This window comes from Cynocephalus volans, chromosome 5 (genome assembly GCF_027409185.1).
Source record: "Cynocephalus volans isolate mCynVol1 chromosome 5, mCynVol1.pri, whole genome shotgun sequence".
Taxonomy (NCBI): Eukaryota; Metazoa; Chordata; class Mammalia; order Dermoptera; family Cynocephalidae; genus Cynocephalus; species Cynocephalus volans.
The window spans coordinates 113,922,972-113,937,329 of NC_084464.1; the positions used below are offsets into that span (position 1 = coordinate 113,922,972).

Consider the following 14,358-nt stretch of genomic DNA (forward strand, 5'->3'; position numbering starts at 1 on the left):
TAAGTGAAACAAAGAGGACAGTGACAGCACGTATTCTACCCTTGGCTGTGAGGATCGAATGAGTACCTACGCATACAGCCCTCAGGACAACCTGAGGCACAGTGAGTGCTTAGTAAATGTGAGCTGCTGTTATTGTTATGTCTCTAGTCTCACTGATGCAAATGCTGACCCTCTCTCATGGCATACTTTCAGTGCGTTACTACACCAGCAGCATCTGTCTCTTTCCTCAAGGCTAATGATACTTCTCTCTCCACAGCCATAAGACAGGAAAAGAAGGAAAGAGGGCATGAGGAAAGGAAGATTCATCCTATCCTAAGCTTGCTGACCAAAGGTGGAGGTTCTGACCTTCACCTGTCTAGATGGCAAGTACTCCCAGGAGAGGGAATAATCCAGCTGTGACGATGTTCCTAACAGAATGAGTTTAGGAATCTTATGGGAAGGGAAATGGGATGTGCTCTTTGCAGATGGAGCTTGTCACCATTAGAGGTGTGCGTCTGCCAGTGGAGAGAGCATGGGGCCAGGAGCCTTCTCCGGTGCTTCACCAGGCTTCATCTCTTAAAGATCACTTCCTCAGAGACATCATCTCTGCCTCCATCCAAATAAGTTCTCACCTGTCATTTGCTCTTATTCTTTATGATTAGCCCTTATTCAATTTTTAACGATGGATATTTTATATGTTTATTTGTTCAGTGTTTCATCTCCCAGTAGATGATCTACTCTAGAGGGCAAGGATTAAGTATGTTTTATTGACCAACTACAGTCACTTAGCTTTAACTTTTTAATCTGTTAAGTGAGGATGGTAATACTGCTTTTTCCTATCTCACTGAGCTGTGAAATTAAGAAAGATAATACATGGGAAACTTCCTTGTAAATCATACAACATAATGCAAATGTTAGTGATGCTCAGTGCCGTGTCTATTTGAATGTGCATCATAAGCAGAACACTTGTGAAATGGGCTCCTGGACAGATTAGCATTTTGTTAAATGAGATAATAAAAGAAAGTACCTAGAACAGGACACATACCCAGATAGCTCTTATTATGTAAATTCAAAGGTAGCAGCCCCAACCACTAAAAATACCATATTCACTAAATCTACCCATAGTAGGCTTGAAACAGTTGAAGAGGAGCAGCCGTGGCTGGAGATGTCTGAACTCGTGTGACAGTGAGGAACCCAGAGCCGACGCTCTCTACACTGCGGGAGGTTTCGCGAGTTAGTTCTCAAGGAGGACGTTCCTTTCCTACGAAGAGGAAGACTGGTCAATAAGACGTCTTCCCCTACTCCGCAGCAGTGAGATAGCTGAGAGAGGGAAGACGTTTCTGGAAGAACGGCTGCCGCCGCCAGCATTTCACAGAGAACAAACGGGAGGAGCACGAATCTCCATAAGTGCAAAATTTGCACAGATATGCGCAGCATCATATTTGGAGCAGGGAGAGCTGGACTGGAGAGGCGTAGCTGGTGAATGCATCAGTGCTGGCTGTGACTCCTCTGCTTTTGATAGATGAGCCAGGAAGTAAGAAAGTATCCATTCTGATGGACATTGGGGGCATGAATCACTAAGGTGGGGAACCCAAAGACCAAATGGTGCTAAACCAGGAGGATTAAAAAAAAAAAAAAAAGATCAGATTGGACCAAAACCGGACACATTTTCCTTCACTAAGCCATTTTTGGGTTTTGTCCTATTTGTCACGGAGGTAGGATAAGACCACTGTTGATACCATAACTACACCAAGTATTTCTTACGGGATGTGCATATAGTTATGGTTTAACTGACTACTTGGTAAACTGCACATAGTTCGTTTACATGTTTTATGGTGTCTCTGGCTCTCCAAGGACACAGATTCCTTGTGTTCGGAGGTGGGCCTAGTTTTCCCCAGACCCTCAGCTCAGGCCTGCGTAAGGCTTTCCTTACTGTGTCTTTGTACAGCTGTGACTACCGTGAACAGAAATAAAGGTGAGCAGTGAGTCCAGCACAGGTAACAGGAAAAGGTAGGATAGGTAATAGGTCAAGGGGAATAGAAATAGGCCCTAGGATGGGGGCGGAAAGGTGGACTTGACAGCCTATCTGCAGGAAGACAAAGCCCCATTGCAGACGCAAGTTAAGATACATGAACAAAGACCAAGGCTGCAAAAGTGGGAGCACTGAAGGTGATGGCTGGTGGCCACACGCCAGGGAGCTGAGAAGGAGAAGGTACAAACCTGTAATAAGTGTTTTTTAAAAAAATCCTAATTCATTCAATGAATGATTGCTACTAGCATAATTGCTTCATCTTAGGCCCAGAAAGATTGGGGTTTACTTTACTGTCACCTGTCATGGAACTGTGGCCACAGAAAGGGGCTTCTCTAATGCCACGTACTGTTTTTCCAGTCACAATCCACCTGGTGTGAGAAATATGTTGGAAAAGAGGTAAATACAGGGCATGGTGGGGGCTTCAGGCAATCAGCAGCTGGCAGGGTCAGGGATGTCCTTTGGATGGGAAGGGGCAACCCCGGGCCAGGCTGTGACAGGGGCGGTGGGAGAGACCAGGCCAGCACTGGCTGCTGAGGGCCGAGGGGAAAGAGCAAGCGCCCAGAGAGGCCCTGAGCAGGGAAAAGAGACTGGAGAGGCTGAGGGCAAGGATGGAGAGGTATGGAACTCCCCCGCTTAGCCCCAGGGCAGGCTCTGACCTCCAGAAACAGGTACACAGCTACTCAAAGAGAAGGCACTACTCGATCTACCCTTCTGAGCCGCAGGAGGGACTCCTGATGCACGACAGACACGCTAACTGTGAAGGTAAACACTGGAAAGTCACAGAAAAGGGAGCACAGTCTTAGCAGGGATCCTTAAAAATGAAAGTGCAGCCTGCAAGTAGCAGCGTGGGAGGTGGAGGCGTGTGTGTTCTGCAGAGCTGTGCACACAGGGGAGCTTTGTGTGCTGGGCCGCGCGGGCCGGGTCTCTGTGCCCGGCAGCATGCAGGCGCTGCTCCCGCCCGCTCTGCTCCTCGCTGGCCTGGCCCAGGTGAGTCCTCTCCTTACTCCGTCCCTTCCCGAGACTAGATCTGTTCTCCCTTCTTCAGGCCCAAGTGAACAAGAAGATGGGGGAAGAGGAGGGATAAAATCCTTGTGGAGACACTGCATGAGAAACAGGGAGCCATTTTCCTCTCCAAATAAAGTTCTGCTTTAGTTCATCAGCTTCATGGAAGAAATGTAAAACATTTCTCCCTTTCAGGAGATGGCACTCAAGCCCACTCTCCGTAAGTTTGAACGGTCCCCAGACTTTCCTATATAGTTTTTTTTTATCGGAGGCCAACACACACTGCCTATTTGGGAAGCGGCAGAGCTACCTGGCACAGAAACTTCCAGGCCGGGGCTCAGCTTTTCAGAGCTGTTTGCAAAATGTACACAGAGCCCCTGGAAAGACAGATTTTTGACAACTTTTTTCAGTTAAGCCTGTCCTTGTTTGAAAGGAGCACTTTGGGACAAACATTTACATTTTTAAACATTCTATTACTTGGTGTTCTTGCAATCCGTGTGTTTCTCACTTTTCGTGAGAGGGAATCAGTCCATGGAGGCTCTGAAATATTTCAAGCAGTAGACTGAAGGGAATTTAATTTAATACAAGCAATTCATTGCCTTGGTATTTTTAAATAAGATTAAAACAGGGTGCCTTGTTTATTGATTTATTTACATAGTGGAGGTTATTGCTGGCACAGGAGACAGAGCTTTTGAAATCTGGTGATTTAGAAAACATGGGTATGGCTGTGAGCTAATAGTTGATTCAGGCAGTAAGTCATAGATATATCTTAGAAAACAAGGATTGGAAATTGTTATATTATTTATAGAGAAATTCTAGATTTCAAAAGGGTCATGACAAGAATGTCAGCCAGGTCATTCCTGCAGGTATGCCGAGGGGCACTTCCCTGGTAGAAGTAAGATTAGCCTGCCCGTTCCTATTCCACCATTCTGAGAAAAGGCCGGTCACTTGCAGATTGAGAGCTGCCACATGTTCTTAAACAGCAAGTATTCCAACATAAACAGATGTATCCAAAAAAAAAAAAAAAAAAAAGGTGTTATACATAGAACGGCAAGAAAGTATTATTTTGTGCTTTAACTTCCCTCTTATAAAGTTTTGAAGTGTCTGGTAAACCTACCGCTTATTGAACATCTGCTGTATACCAAGCACGGTGCTGGGCTCTTTAACCATTATCTTCATCGTCAGTACAAGCTCACAGGGTGGACATTATTAATTCTACTTTACAGAGGATGGTGCCTCCAAGATCCAATGACAGGAAGTTGTCTAAGACCACAGAGCTACTCCACAGCTCAGCTCTGCTGTCCACACGCTGATCCTTTCTGCTGCACCACCCTAGGGCCTCTTCCATTGTCTTGGGATTCTGCTTTCGAAGATGGTCAAAAATATGTCTGAAGAAAAGAGGAAAATTTAAAATTCCTTATATTTACCGACATATTTGCTATTTCCAGGACTCTTCATTTCTTCCTGCTTTTCTGAGTTACTTACTATCTGCTGTAATTTCTCTTCTGACTGAAGGTTTTCCTTTAGTATTTCTTATGAGATGGGCCTGCTAGTGACAATTTCTCTCAGTTTTTGTTTATCTGGAAATATTTTATTTCGTCTTTATTTTTGAAAGACAGCTTCACTGGATACAGAATTCTAGGTTAACAGGATTTTTTTTTCTTTTAGCTTTGTCTCTGGGTGTCTTCTACTGCTCCTCTCCCTCCTCCTCCTTCTTTTGATGAGAAGTCAGATGTTATTTTTGTCGTTATCCTCCTGTATATAATACTTGCCTTTTCTCAGACTAATCATGAATCTCAGTCATGATTTTCTCTGTGTCCTTGGATTTCAACTGTGTGTTGTTTTGATTTCAGAAATGATGTAGAAATGCCTCAAGACTTGAAAGATAAACAGACGTCCCCAGGTGGGCAGTTTGGGGCATACACGCTTTACCAGTGTTAAGAAGAAAGGCTGAAGGTTTAATAGTGGACTTTCACACCGATACTTCTAAATGTAGAGTTTTTGAGTTGGAAAGAGGTTTAGATCTCTGGATCAATCCAACTGCCCTCAGTTCCATTAAATAAACACTGAGAGTTAATTACATAAACTAATTGCCAGGCACTGTGTTAGATGCCAATAGTACACCCACAAATAAACCACAAGTGCCTGAGCCTGGGTGGCTTTATGGCTAGCAGAGGAGACAGCCATTTACATGAGTAATCTCAGTTCAAAGACTTGTACGAGGCGGGGAGGTTTTAAAAAGCTTTCTGGAAAAGGTAATACCTGCACAGAATCTTGAATGATAATTACATGAAAAGGGCATGGGGTCTGGTGAAGAACGTTCCGGGCAGAAGGAACACCATTATATAAGCAGGGAACTGCAGGCACTGACTTTGTGGAACCCAAGGAATGTACAAGTGATGAGGAGGGCCCTGAATGCTGTGCATCCGAGCTTCCACTTTTCCTGCAAGTCAGTGACTTTCAGGTGTGAAGGATGAAGGAGAGGCTTGGGGACCTGCATGGATGGTGACGGCATTCACTAAAATGGGAATTGCTAGCTGCAGAGAAGCTTGTTGTGGGGAGGGAATCAGAAAATAAACAAGTATACTAAAATACATAGGTAATAAGGCAGGTGGTAAGAGGGTCTGTGGGGAAAGGACTGGGGTAGGGCGCTCCTTTGTAAAGGGTGGCCAAAGAGGGCCTTGCTGAGAAATTTGTGCACAGACCTAAAGACAGTGAAAGTGAGCAGTGATGACATCCAGGGCAGAGCAGACCTGGAGTATTCTAAGAGCAAGGTGGCCAGCGTGGCTGGAGTGAAGCGAGCAAAGCGAGCACAGGTGGGGGAGTGGCAGTGGCAAAGTAAGGGAGGGAGCAGGGACAGATGCTGCAGGGCCTGGGAGGGTAGTTTGGATTTTACAATGAAATGAGAAGCCATGAAGAAGTCACTCCCTGTGAGCAGGGGGAGACATGAACAAACATGTTTTAAAAAAGCAGCCTGGGTTCTGAGTGGACAAAGGGAGAAGCAAGGAGAACCTTTAGGAGGCTATTATAATCATCCAAGTGAAAAACAGTGGTGGCTTGGATCACCATGGTAGCAGAGGGGGTATTAAGAAATGATCAGAGTGGGTATATCTTAAAGGTATAAACAACAGGATTTACTGATGGGATTTGGATGTAAAATGTGAAAGAGTCAAGAACTTTCTGACCTCAAGGTTTTTTGGAAAATAAATTGGCATTTGCTCAAATAGGGAAATGTATGGAAGAAAAGATTAAAGGAGAAAATTGGGAGTTTGTTTTTGGTCATATTACATTTGCTATGCCTATTAAACATCGAAGTGGAGGTGTTAAGTAGGCAGTTTGAGTCTGAGTTCAGAAGAGAGGTCAGGGTGGGAGATATGAGATATCATGAGGAAATATGCTTTAGAGGTCTTAACCACAGGAGATAGGGAAGACAAGAAGAAACTAGCAAAGGAGACTGAGAAGGAGCAGTCACTAAGAAAAGAGAAATAAGAAAGAGCAATGTCTTGGCAAACAAGTGAAGACTAGTTTGAGAGAGTGATTGTGTCCAATGCAGTTAGATACTATTATTATTTACCACACTATTCTACCTATTTGGGGGAGATCTGAAGTTAGTTTGAGGAACCATTTCTAACATCACCTTTATTATCAAATGAAGTTCTGCTGCAGGGCACAGGGCACTGGGCCATTAGACACAACACCTGAAGGCAGACCCGGAGAAGCGTCAGAAGCACATCGGCGTAAACAGTTTTGTCACTGGCCCTGCAAATGCGCTCATCAGAAGCCCAATTGCCCTCCTGGAGTGAGCTTGGTGAGGGATGGCTGCGGATGCTGTAAAGTCTGTGCTAAGCAACCAGGGGACATCTGCAATGAGGCCGACGTCTGCGACCCACACAAAGGGCTGTATTGTGACTACTCGGCAGACAGGCCTAGGTACGAGACTGGAGTGTGTGCATGTAAGTGTCTCTTCTGGTCCTGTTGGAAAAAGCTGCCTGGACAGATTTTTTTTTTTTTAATTTTCCCAATTGTTAATTTGGAGTGATCTGCTTAGTTTGGCTAAATATGAGGTGGGTTTAGTTTTCGTGTACCAGTGGGACTGGCTTCATCCTATCAGATGACATGTGAAATTAGCAGATGCTTACACATGTTCAGAAATCTATTAGTTTCATTGTATTGAAGCGATCTTGCATTTCTTCTCAGAAATGACAGAAAGTAGGAGACAATTACGTAAATAGTCTGACTTCTTAAAGTGCCAGAAAATGACAGCGTTTCTTAATACTGTCAGAAACAATCTCAATTCAGCCTTTTCTGTAACTAAAAAATAATCTTGCTTAAAACTATAAGAATGTCTATCTAGTATCCAGATGTATTATTTTAATCTCAGCCTTCCCAAATAAACACCAAGTTACTGTACTTTTTACTGCAGCAGATTTGTGAAAAGAAGATGGGGTCACCCCTAAACCACCTCTCAGCTTTATGGATCTAAACTCTGGAGACTGATTCAGACCATCTAAACTTACAACACATTGACACTAATTCAGGCTGCCAAATTATTTAGAATAAAAAAACTTCTAAGGGAACAGAAATATTCAGGTCAGCTGGGCATTTAGTCACTCTGTAGAAAAGTCTACATGGGAAGACAAATTACTACCAGCTTGAATTCTATGATTGGCAACAAATACTGTCAGTTGTTTTCCTTGATGTAACAGTATTTTACTGTTTGTTTTCAAGAAAATGTCTCCCAAATACCCAAGTCTGAATGACCATAGTTTTCATAGTCATTTCAAATAAAATTCCCACTAAAAAAGTGGTTAGTTTGGCTCACAACTTGAACAATAGTGTAGGTGCTTTTCCCCAAGATAGCTATTGCACTTTAGCACACAGAAATGCTGCATGTATGCTTCCTATAAGATTTAATAAAATCAATAACTTTTACTGTGCCATTAAGGATATTCTTAGGTAAAACTATTTTTTTTTTTTTTTTTTTAATACAAGTCCATGGCAAGGAAAAATACGACTACCTGTACCGTTTGATTCACGCTAAGGTGCCAGCAGTTTTAGCCACCATTGCTTTTGCACCACCTGTGTAAATATCAACACAGCAAAACAGGCCAATCACATCTTAGTATTTTGAAAAGAGTTTTGACCTTATAGATTCCCTGAAAGTGTCTCAGCCACTACCAAGGGGTTGGTGGACCACACTTGGAGAACTGCTGATCCAGGTCAAGAATGTCCCTCAGAGGAAATGCGTCTCCTTCAATCCTCTTTTCCTCTTTAAAATATCAGTTACCTTGCAGTATTGTAGTTAAATAAACTGCATTTCCTCAGTCATTCACTTATCCTGACTTCCTAAGAATATATCCTTGCCTATTGCTGAACATCTGGGGAAAACTCAGTCTCACCAGCATCAATTCATCTCTCAGATTTACAGTCATCCTCTCACTGCTGTACTTACAGTGATTTTTTATTAACTTTACTCCAGAACAAGGCCATTACTTGTTCTTAATTCTGGAAGTGACTATTTGGGGTTTTTAGCCTGCAATATAATGCCAAGGCCTCTTTTTAACCTTTCTACAGACATTCTCTGAAGGAAGTTCCGAATGGGGCCTAAGAAATTGAGAACTCTGTTTCATAAAGGAGATAGCAGTTTCTTCTAAGGTTTATAACTGGAGATCTAGACGATTACATGTTATGTCTTCTTCAGCAGTTTTGCTCTTTTCTCATTTCAGACCTTGTAGGTGTTGGATGTGAATTCAACAGGGTACATTATCATAATGGCCAAGTGTTCCAGCCCAGTCCCCTGTTCAGCTGCCTCTGTGTGAGTGGGGCCATTGGATGCACGCCTCTGTTCATACCAGAGCTGGCTGACACTGACTGCTCTCAAGCTGAAGGTGGAAAGAAGTCTAATCAATCAAACTGTGGCCTGGGACCATTACAACAGCAGCTCTCAAGCTACAAAACAGTGCCAGGTGCTCACAAGTAGAGCTATTTTACATGTGGGGCTTTTGGTGGAGTTCCTTCATATTTCTTTTATGTACAACAGGTACTCAGTAAGCATTAACTCATTTGTAGTCAGAGTGAAATTTAGTTTGAGTGTACCATCTTACTCAGTCTTTGCCTCAGGCAGGTATATTCTAAGGATCTGAAAAGGAAACTTTACAATGTTTTGGAATTTTCTGGTAAAATATCCCAGTTTTTAAAAGCTCTGCTAGGTCAGGAAACTATTCTACAATTTTATGTCTACTTATTTCCAACCTCTTGCCAGGAAAATTAGCCAGAACCGTTCACAAGCACCCTGGAAAAAACTTTTATTTCTGTTGTTCTATTATGAGCAAGAAGTTTGACCATTCAGTTTCCAAAATTTTCAAAGGCAACTTTTCTGTATGATACAAGCAGAAATGGAATTAAAAATATTTGAGTACTGACACATGCTTTGAGTTTGTAAATATTATTTCTAAAAACAGGAAACTAATAAAGTCCTTTCATTCACTCTAAAATTTAAGTATTGAAGTTCACAATTATCAATCTCTTTCTATGCGCGCGCACGCACACACACACACACACCCATGTATGTATGTAGTCAGAAAAATAAAATTTCTTATTACTCATCTTCAGCACCTGGCCATTTGCAGATAGCTTAAATATATTCATAAACCTTGTATTGTGGTCTGCTCTAAGTTAGCACCTTATTTAAGTGCCAGGGTATTTTGGGGACAGGAATTTTAAAAACAGCCTGGAGAGACTATCTTAGAGCAGCAATTTCCCACAAGTAAAGCCCTTTGTATCAAGTTCAAGTTGGTCTCATTTGTGGAGTTAGAGCAGTTTTACTGGATTCAACTGAGCTTGGTTGGGGAGGCATGAGATCGTCATTCTCTAAAGCAGTTAGTCCTTTGTTACAAAAAATAAGAAAAATCTCCCAAAGTGCTTTCTGGTATTTGAGATTTAGGCCTAGATATGTTTCAACGGAAGTATATGTTCAGTCTAATGTCTCTCCTCTGTTTAACTGTAAAACTGTACTTTTGGCCCACACAGGAATTTGGCTTTTAAAATGAACCACAAAGACAAAAACACACACTTTAAGAAATATTTGATAGTAATTTATATAGCCTATGGTTGGAATCTAGCTTTTGCTTGGTAAGAAGCATGCAATGACATAAAGCCCTCATGCTTTTCTCAATGCTCACCAAACACTAAGCTTTTACTTTAAAAATCTCTTCGAGTTTTCTTGCTTTTTAATGAACGTTAAACAAATTCTTGAACTGCAGCTCTTGGTTTAAGTGAGGTTACTTGATAATGCAATAATCTAATCTGCCTTCATTTATTGCAGATGGTAATGCGATAATCTAACCTGCTTTTATTTATTGCAGATGCGTGTCAGGCTTCTAATTGCTTCCTGCACTGGGGTCTTTTAAACTGTTGTCTACCTTCCAGGTATCTTCATGTTTCCGCTTCCTCTCCCTCAGTTCCATGTGCAATTGCAAGATCTTACCGTAGTAACACTGACAGCTGTATCACACTATCATTTTATTCAAAGATAGCACATACTTCAAAGTAACTATCAAAAACGCATTTTCTGGGTCTTTTTAGTTTTAAATTGATATTTTGTAGTAATATAGTCAGAACTTCGTTTAACTGCAGACTCAAATTACAACTTTACTCCCAAAGTATCCATTTTAAGATGCACATTAAAACTTAAGGAAATGCTTTAAGACAATAAACCAATATGCAGTTTGCTTAAAATGAATCAAGGGTCTGATTCATTGATGAGTATAACAAGAAGCTCCCAATGGACTTACACGGAGATGGAAAAATTATTTTGCCCTCTTATATTCTCATTATTTACTCTCTTCCCCTCCCGTTTCTCCTAGGCAGCATACAGTGGGAGGCGATCTATCTACTCATCCACTCACTGACCTATCCATAGAGCCATCCATCCATTCATTCCCTGTCTAGCCATAAGTGATTTGAAATGGCTAGCCAATGAAGAGTATCATGGGCCTGATAACATAGAGAATGCAACAATTAAGCTGAATGAAAGAGATTACATATTTGCAATGATAATTAGTTTAGTTCAGTGTAATATTACTTCAATCCATTGGAGAATTTTCTAAAAAACTAGATTAAAACAAGTGGAGAAAAACTGGTCTGATAGTCTAATAATTTTTCTATTTTAGATTTTAACTTTGTGAAATTTAACATTCAGAACACACTGTTCTGATTAATATCTCAAATTCCCTAATCCTACTGTTTATTTCACTGTCTATTGGATATAATATCAAGTATGAGGCAAGAACCAGGAAAAGACGTATCAATTGGGATATAAGCTTAGGTTTAGTACTCAGAGATGGGCTAAACAGAAAGATACAAATGGGTAAATCTAGTTTTTCAAGGATAAAGTATTTTTACTCCTAAGAAATTGGACTGTAACATTTGATTGAAAGGTAATTTGGGGAGTGGGAAAAGGGGAGACAGAAAGATGAATTAGACCATAAGCTTCTTTCATTGAGTCACATTATACAAAAACAAAGACTGAGACTGCTTAAATACTAGCTTAAAAATTATACATCTACACTAGTACATATATATGTATACATACGTACTTTCCCCCCTTTATTTTAGCTTATAGGAATCTCCCACTTATTTGGAAAAGAAAATGTCTTGTGCAAGCAACAAAGTGGACTCCCTGCTCCAGAACTTGTGGGATGGGAGTATCTACTAGGGTAACAAATGAAAACAGCAATTGTGCAATGAGAAAAGAGAAAAGACTGTGTTATATCCAGCCTTGTGACACTAATATATCAAAGACAGTAAAGGTAAAGTATAATTAAATTTAAATTAATTATAATTCAATATTAAAAGATTCCTGAAAATGTTAAGTGTATTAGTCCATTTTTGTTGCCTATAACAAAATACCTGCAACTGGGTGATTTATAAAGAAAAACATTTATTGCTTACACTTTCTGAGGCTGAGAAGTCCAAAGTCCATCTAGTGGTGGTGACAGTGACGCAGGGGTCTCACATTGCAAGATGGTGGAAGCAGAGAGAGCAAGAGAGACTCTCTTCTTTTAAAGCCCTTAGAACCATGCCCTGACCACCATTTTTAATCCATGCACTACTGCATGGTACTACAATCCAATCACCTCTTCAAAGCTCTGACCTTTTAATTACCATAATAGGATTTCCCATCCTCTTAACAGTCTCAGTGAGGGCTAAGTTTCCAATACATAAAACCTGGGGAACACAATTCAAGCTTCAGTGTGTTTTGGGGAGACATAATTCAATCCACTACAGTAAGTATGTGTATGTGGTGTGTTCTGTGAGGGAAGGATGGTGTTTGGTTCTTCTAAAAATAAACCATCTCATTATAACTCTTAAAGTCAAACTATTCAGAGGAAAACAGTTATTAATCTAGGTGCACTCTGTGGGAAAAATTTTACCAACCAGAGATTTAATGTTAACCTGTTGATTCAGCTTAATAATGAGGGTCTTGATCAGCCTGATTTGTTGTGGTACCCTTCCATGTATATTGTTCTTTAAAAGTAGATCCTTTTCAAATTCTAACTTTTCCCCCTCTATATTAATTGTATGTAGTGGAATCAAAGCAATGAATAAAAGATTTTGGTTGCTATACCATAATTATGAAAACAGATATTATGGACATCAGAGTAGAGAAATTCTGATCTGTTATATATATCACCAACTTGGAGGGGACCACACCATTTTCAAAATGCTCTGTGCTTAGATGGTAAACTTGCCAAAGGTCTATAGTAAAATATTTACCCTAAAATTACTTGATATACTAGAGCTGGTTCTGCTTGAACCAGGCAAGGTGACTGTCTCAAAAGAGTAATTTTTAGAAATGCTACAAAATTCTTCTCATTCCCAAGTTACTCTCTATCATATTAACAAGTTGACAATTCAATTTTATAGGGATTAAGATATTTATCCATTCACTCACCCACACAAAACTGTCTGAGCTGTGTCAGAGAATTTACTAAGTCTTAGGTAAATAAATATTTAATAAGACATGGCCCCTTATATCAAATGCAACAGATATTTCCATTTATTGTGGAATTGAGTAAAGGATAGATAGCAAAGAACATTGAGTGAGTCCCATAATACGTTGAAGCAAAAACAGGGAGAACGGACCTCTGGTGAGAGGGGATTTTAAAGGTAGAGAAGAGAGGGTGCTGGAAGTCACTAAACAGAAACTATTATTAATGCCCTAGAAATAACTGTATCTGTATGTTTGTGCTACAAAATGCTATACATAATTTTTCTAACCTGTTATAATCAAATTTAAAGAATGACTTCTTAATTGTATGTATTTTTTCAGATCCCCAAAGGAAAAACATGCCAACCTACCTTCCAACTCTCCAAAGCTGAAAAATTTGTCTTTTCTGGATGCTCAAGCACTCAAAGTTACAAACCCACATTTTGTGGAATATGCTTGGATAAGAGATGCTGCATCCCTAATAAGTCTAAAATGATTACCATTCAATTTGACTGCCCAAATGAAGGGTCATTTAAATGGAAGATGCTGTGGATTACATCTTGTGTATGTCAGAGAAACTGCAGAGAACCTGGAGATATATTTTCTGAGCTCAAGATTCTACAAGCACATGGAGGAAAATTTAAGGTTAGTCTATCATGTTATATAATCAAAAAATGAGAGTGGTTATAAAAGGGTGGTAAAACAAGAATGCCTAGCTATTCTCAGATCACTGTATTTTAAGGCATTAAAGGTTTTTTAAAAAGGTTCTCCTAAAAACACACATAAAATTCAAAAAACTTAAAATTGGACTCATTTCTAAAATATATCCTATAATTATGCAACACACACACATTTGGTAGCACCTAAGCATTCCATATATAATGGAAAAATTACACAATTTACAAGAAAACATTTTACAAAATAATCTGGAACACTTTGTTAAAGATATGTAAAAAGCACATTAAAATTTAATCTAAAAGTTTTTATATCAAATACCGTAAAAAACTAAATTTCCAAGATGAAGATCAAGAACAGTATCATTAATTTGCAAAGAAAAGAAACTTTAAAAACAAAACATTCTAAAAGCACACAACAGATTATTTTGGCTTAAAAAGAGATTGCTCTGAAAAATTATTTCCTTAAATGATAAATCACCTATACCTCTAAAATATAAATTATGATTAAAAATAATATTAAAGACTAAAACCAGAGATTACAGTAACTGGAATAATTTCACCACTTTTACAGCCATTTACTTCAAGTTTGGAAGACGATAGCAAGCTTAGTAATGTTCTGTTCATTTGTATAAATGGTGACATGAAAAACAAGTAGCACTGTTGAAAAATACGAACAT

At 39.9% G+C, this 14,358-nt stretch overlaps 1 protein-coding gene across 1 annotated transcript; it reads left to right on the forward strand.

The window, feature by feature from the left end:
- The first annotated feature begins 2,950 nt into the window (after positions 1 to 2,950).
- CCN6 (cellular communication network factor 6) lies at positions 2,951 to 14,336 on the forward strand. Its single transcript, XM_063098349.1, has 6 exons — positions 2,951 to 2,998; positions 6,669 to 6,966; positions 8,740 to 8,979; positions 11,630 to 11,823; positions 13,347 to 13,649; positions 14,253 to 14,336. Exons 1-6 carry the CDS (start codon positions 2,951 to 2,953, stop codon positions 14,334 to 14,336), a joined length of 1,167 nt encoding a protein of 388 aa, XP_062954419.1.
- Positions 14,337 to 14,358: the final 22 nt, after the last annotated feature.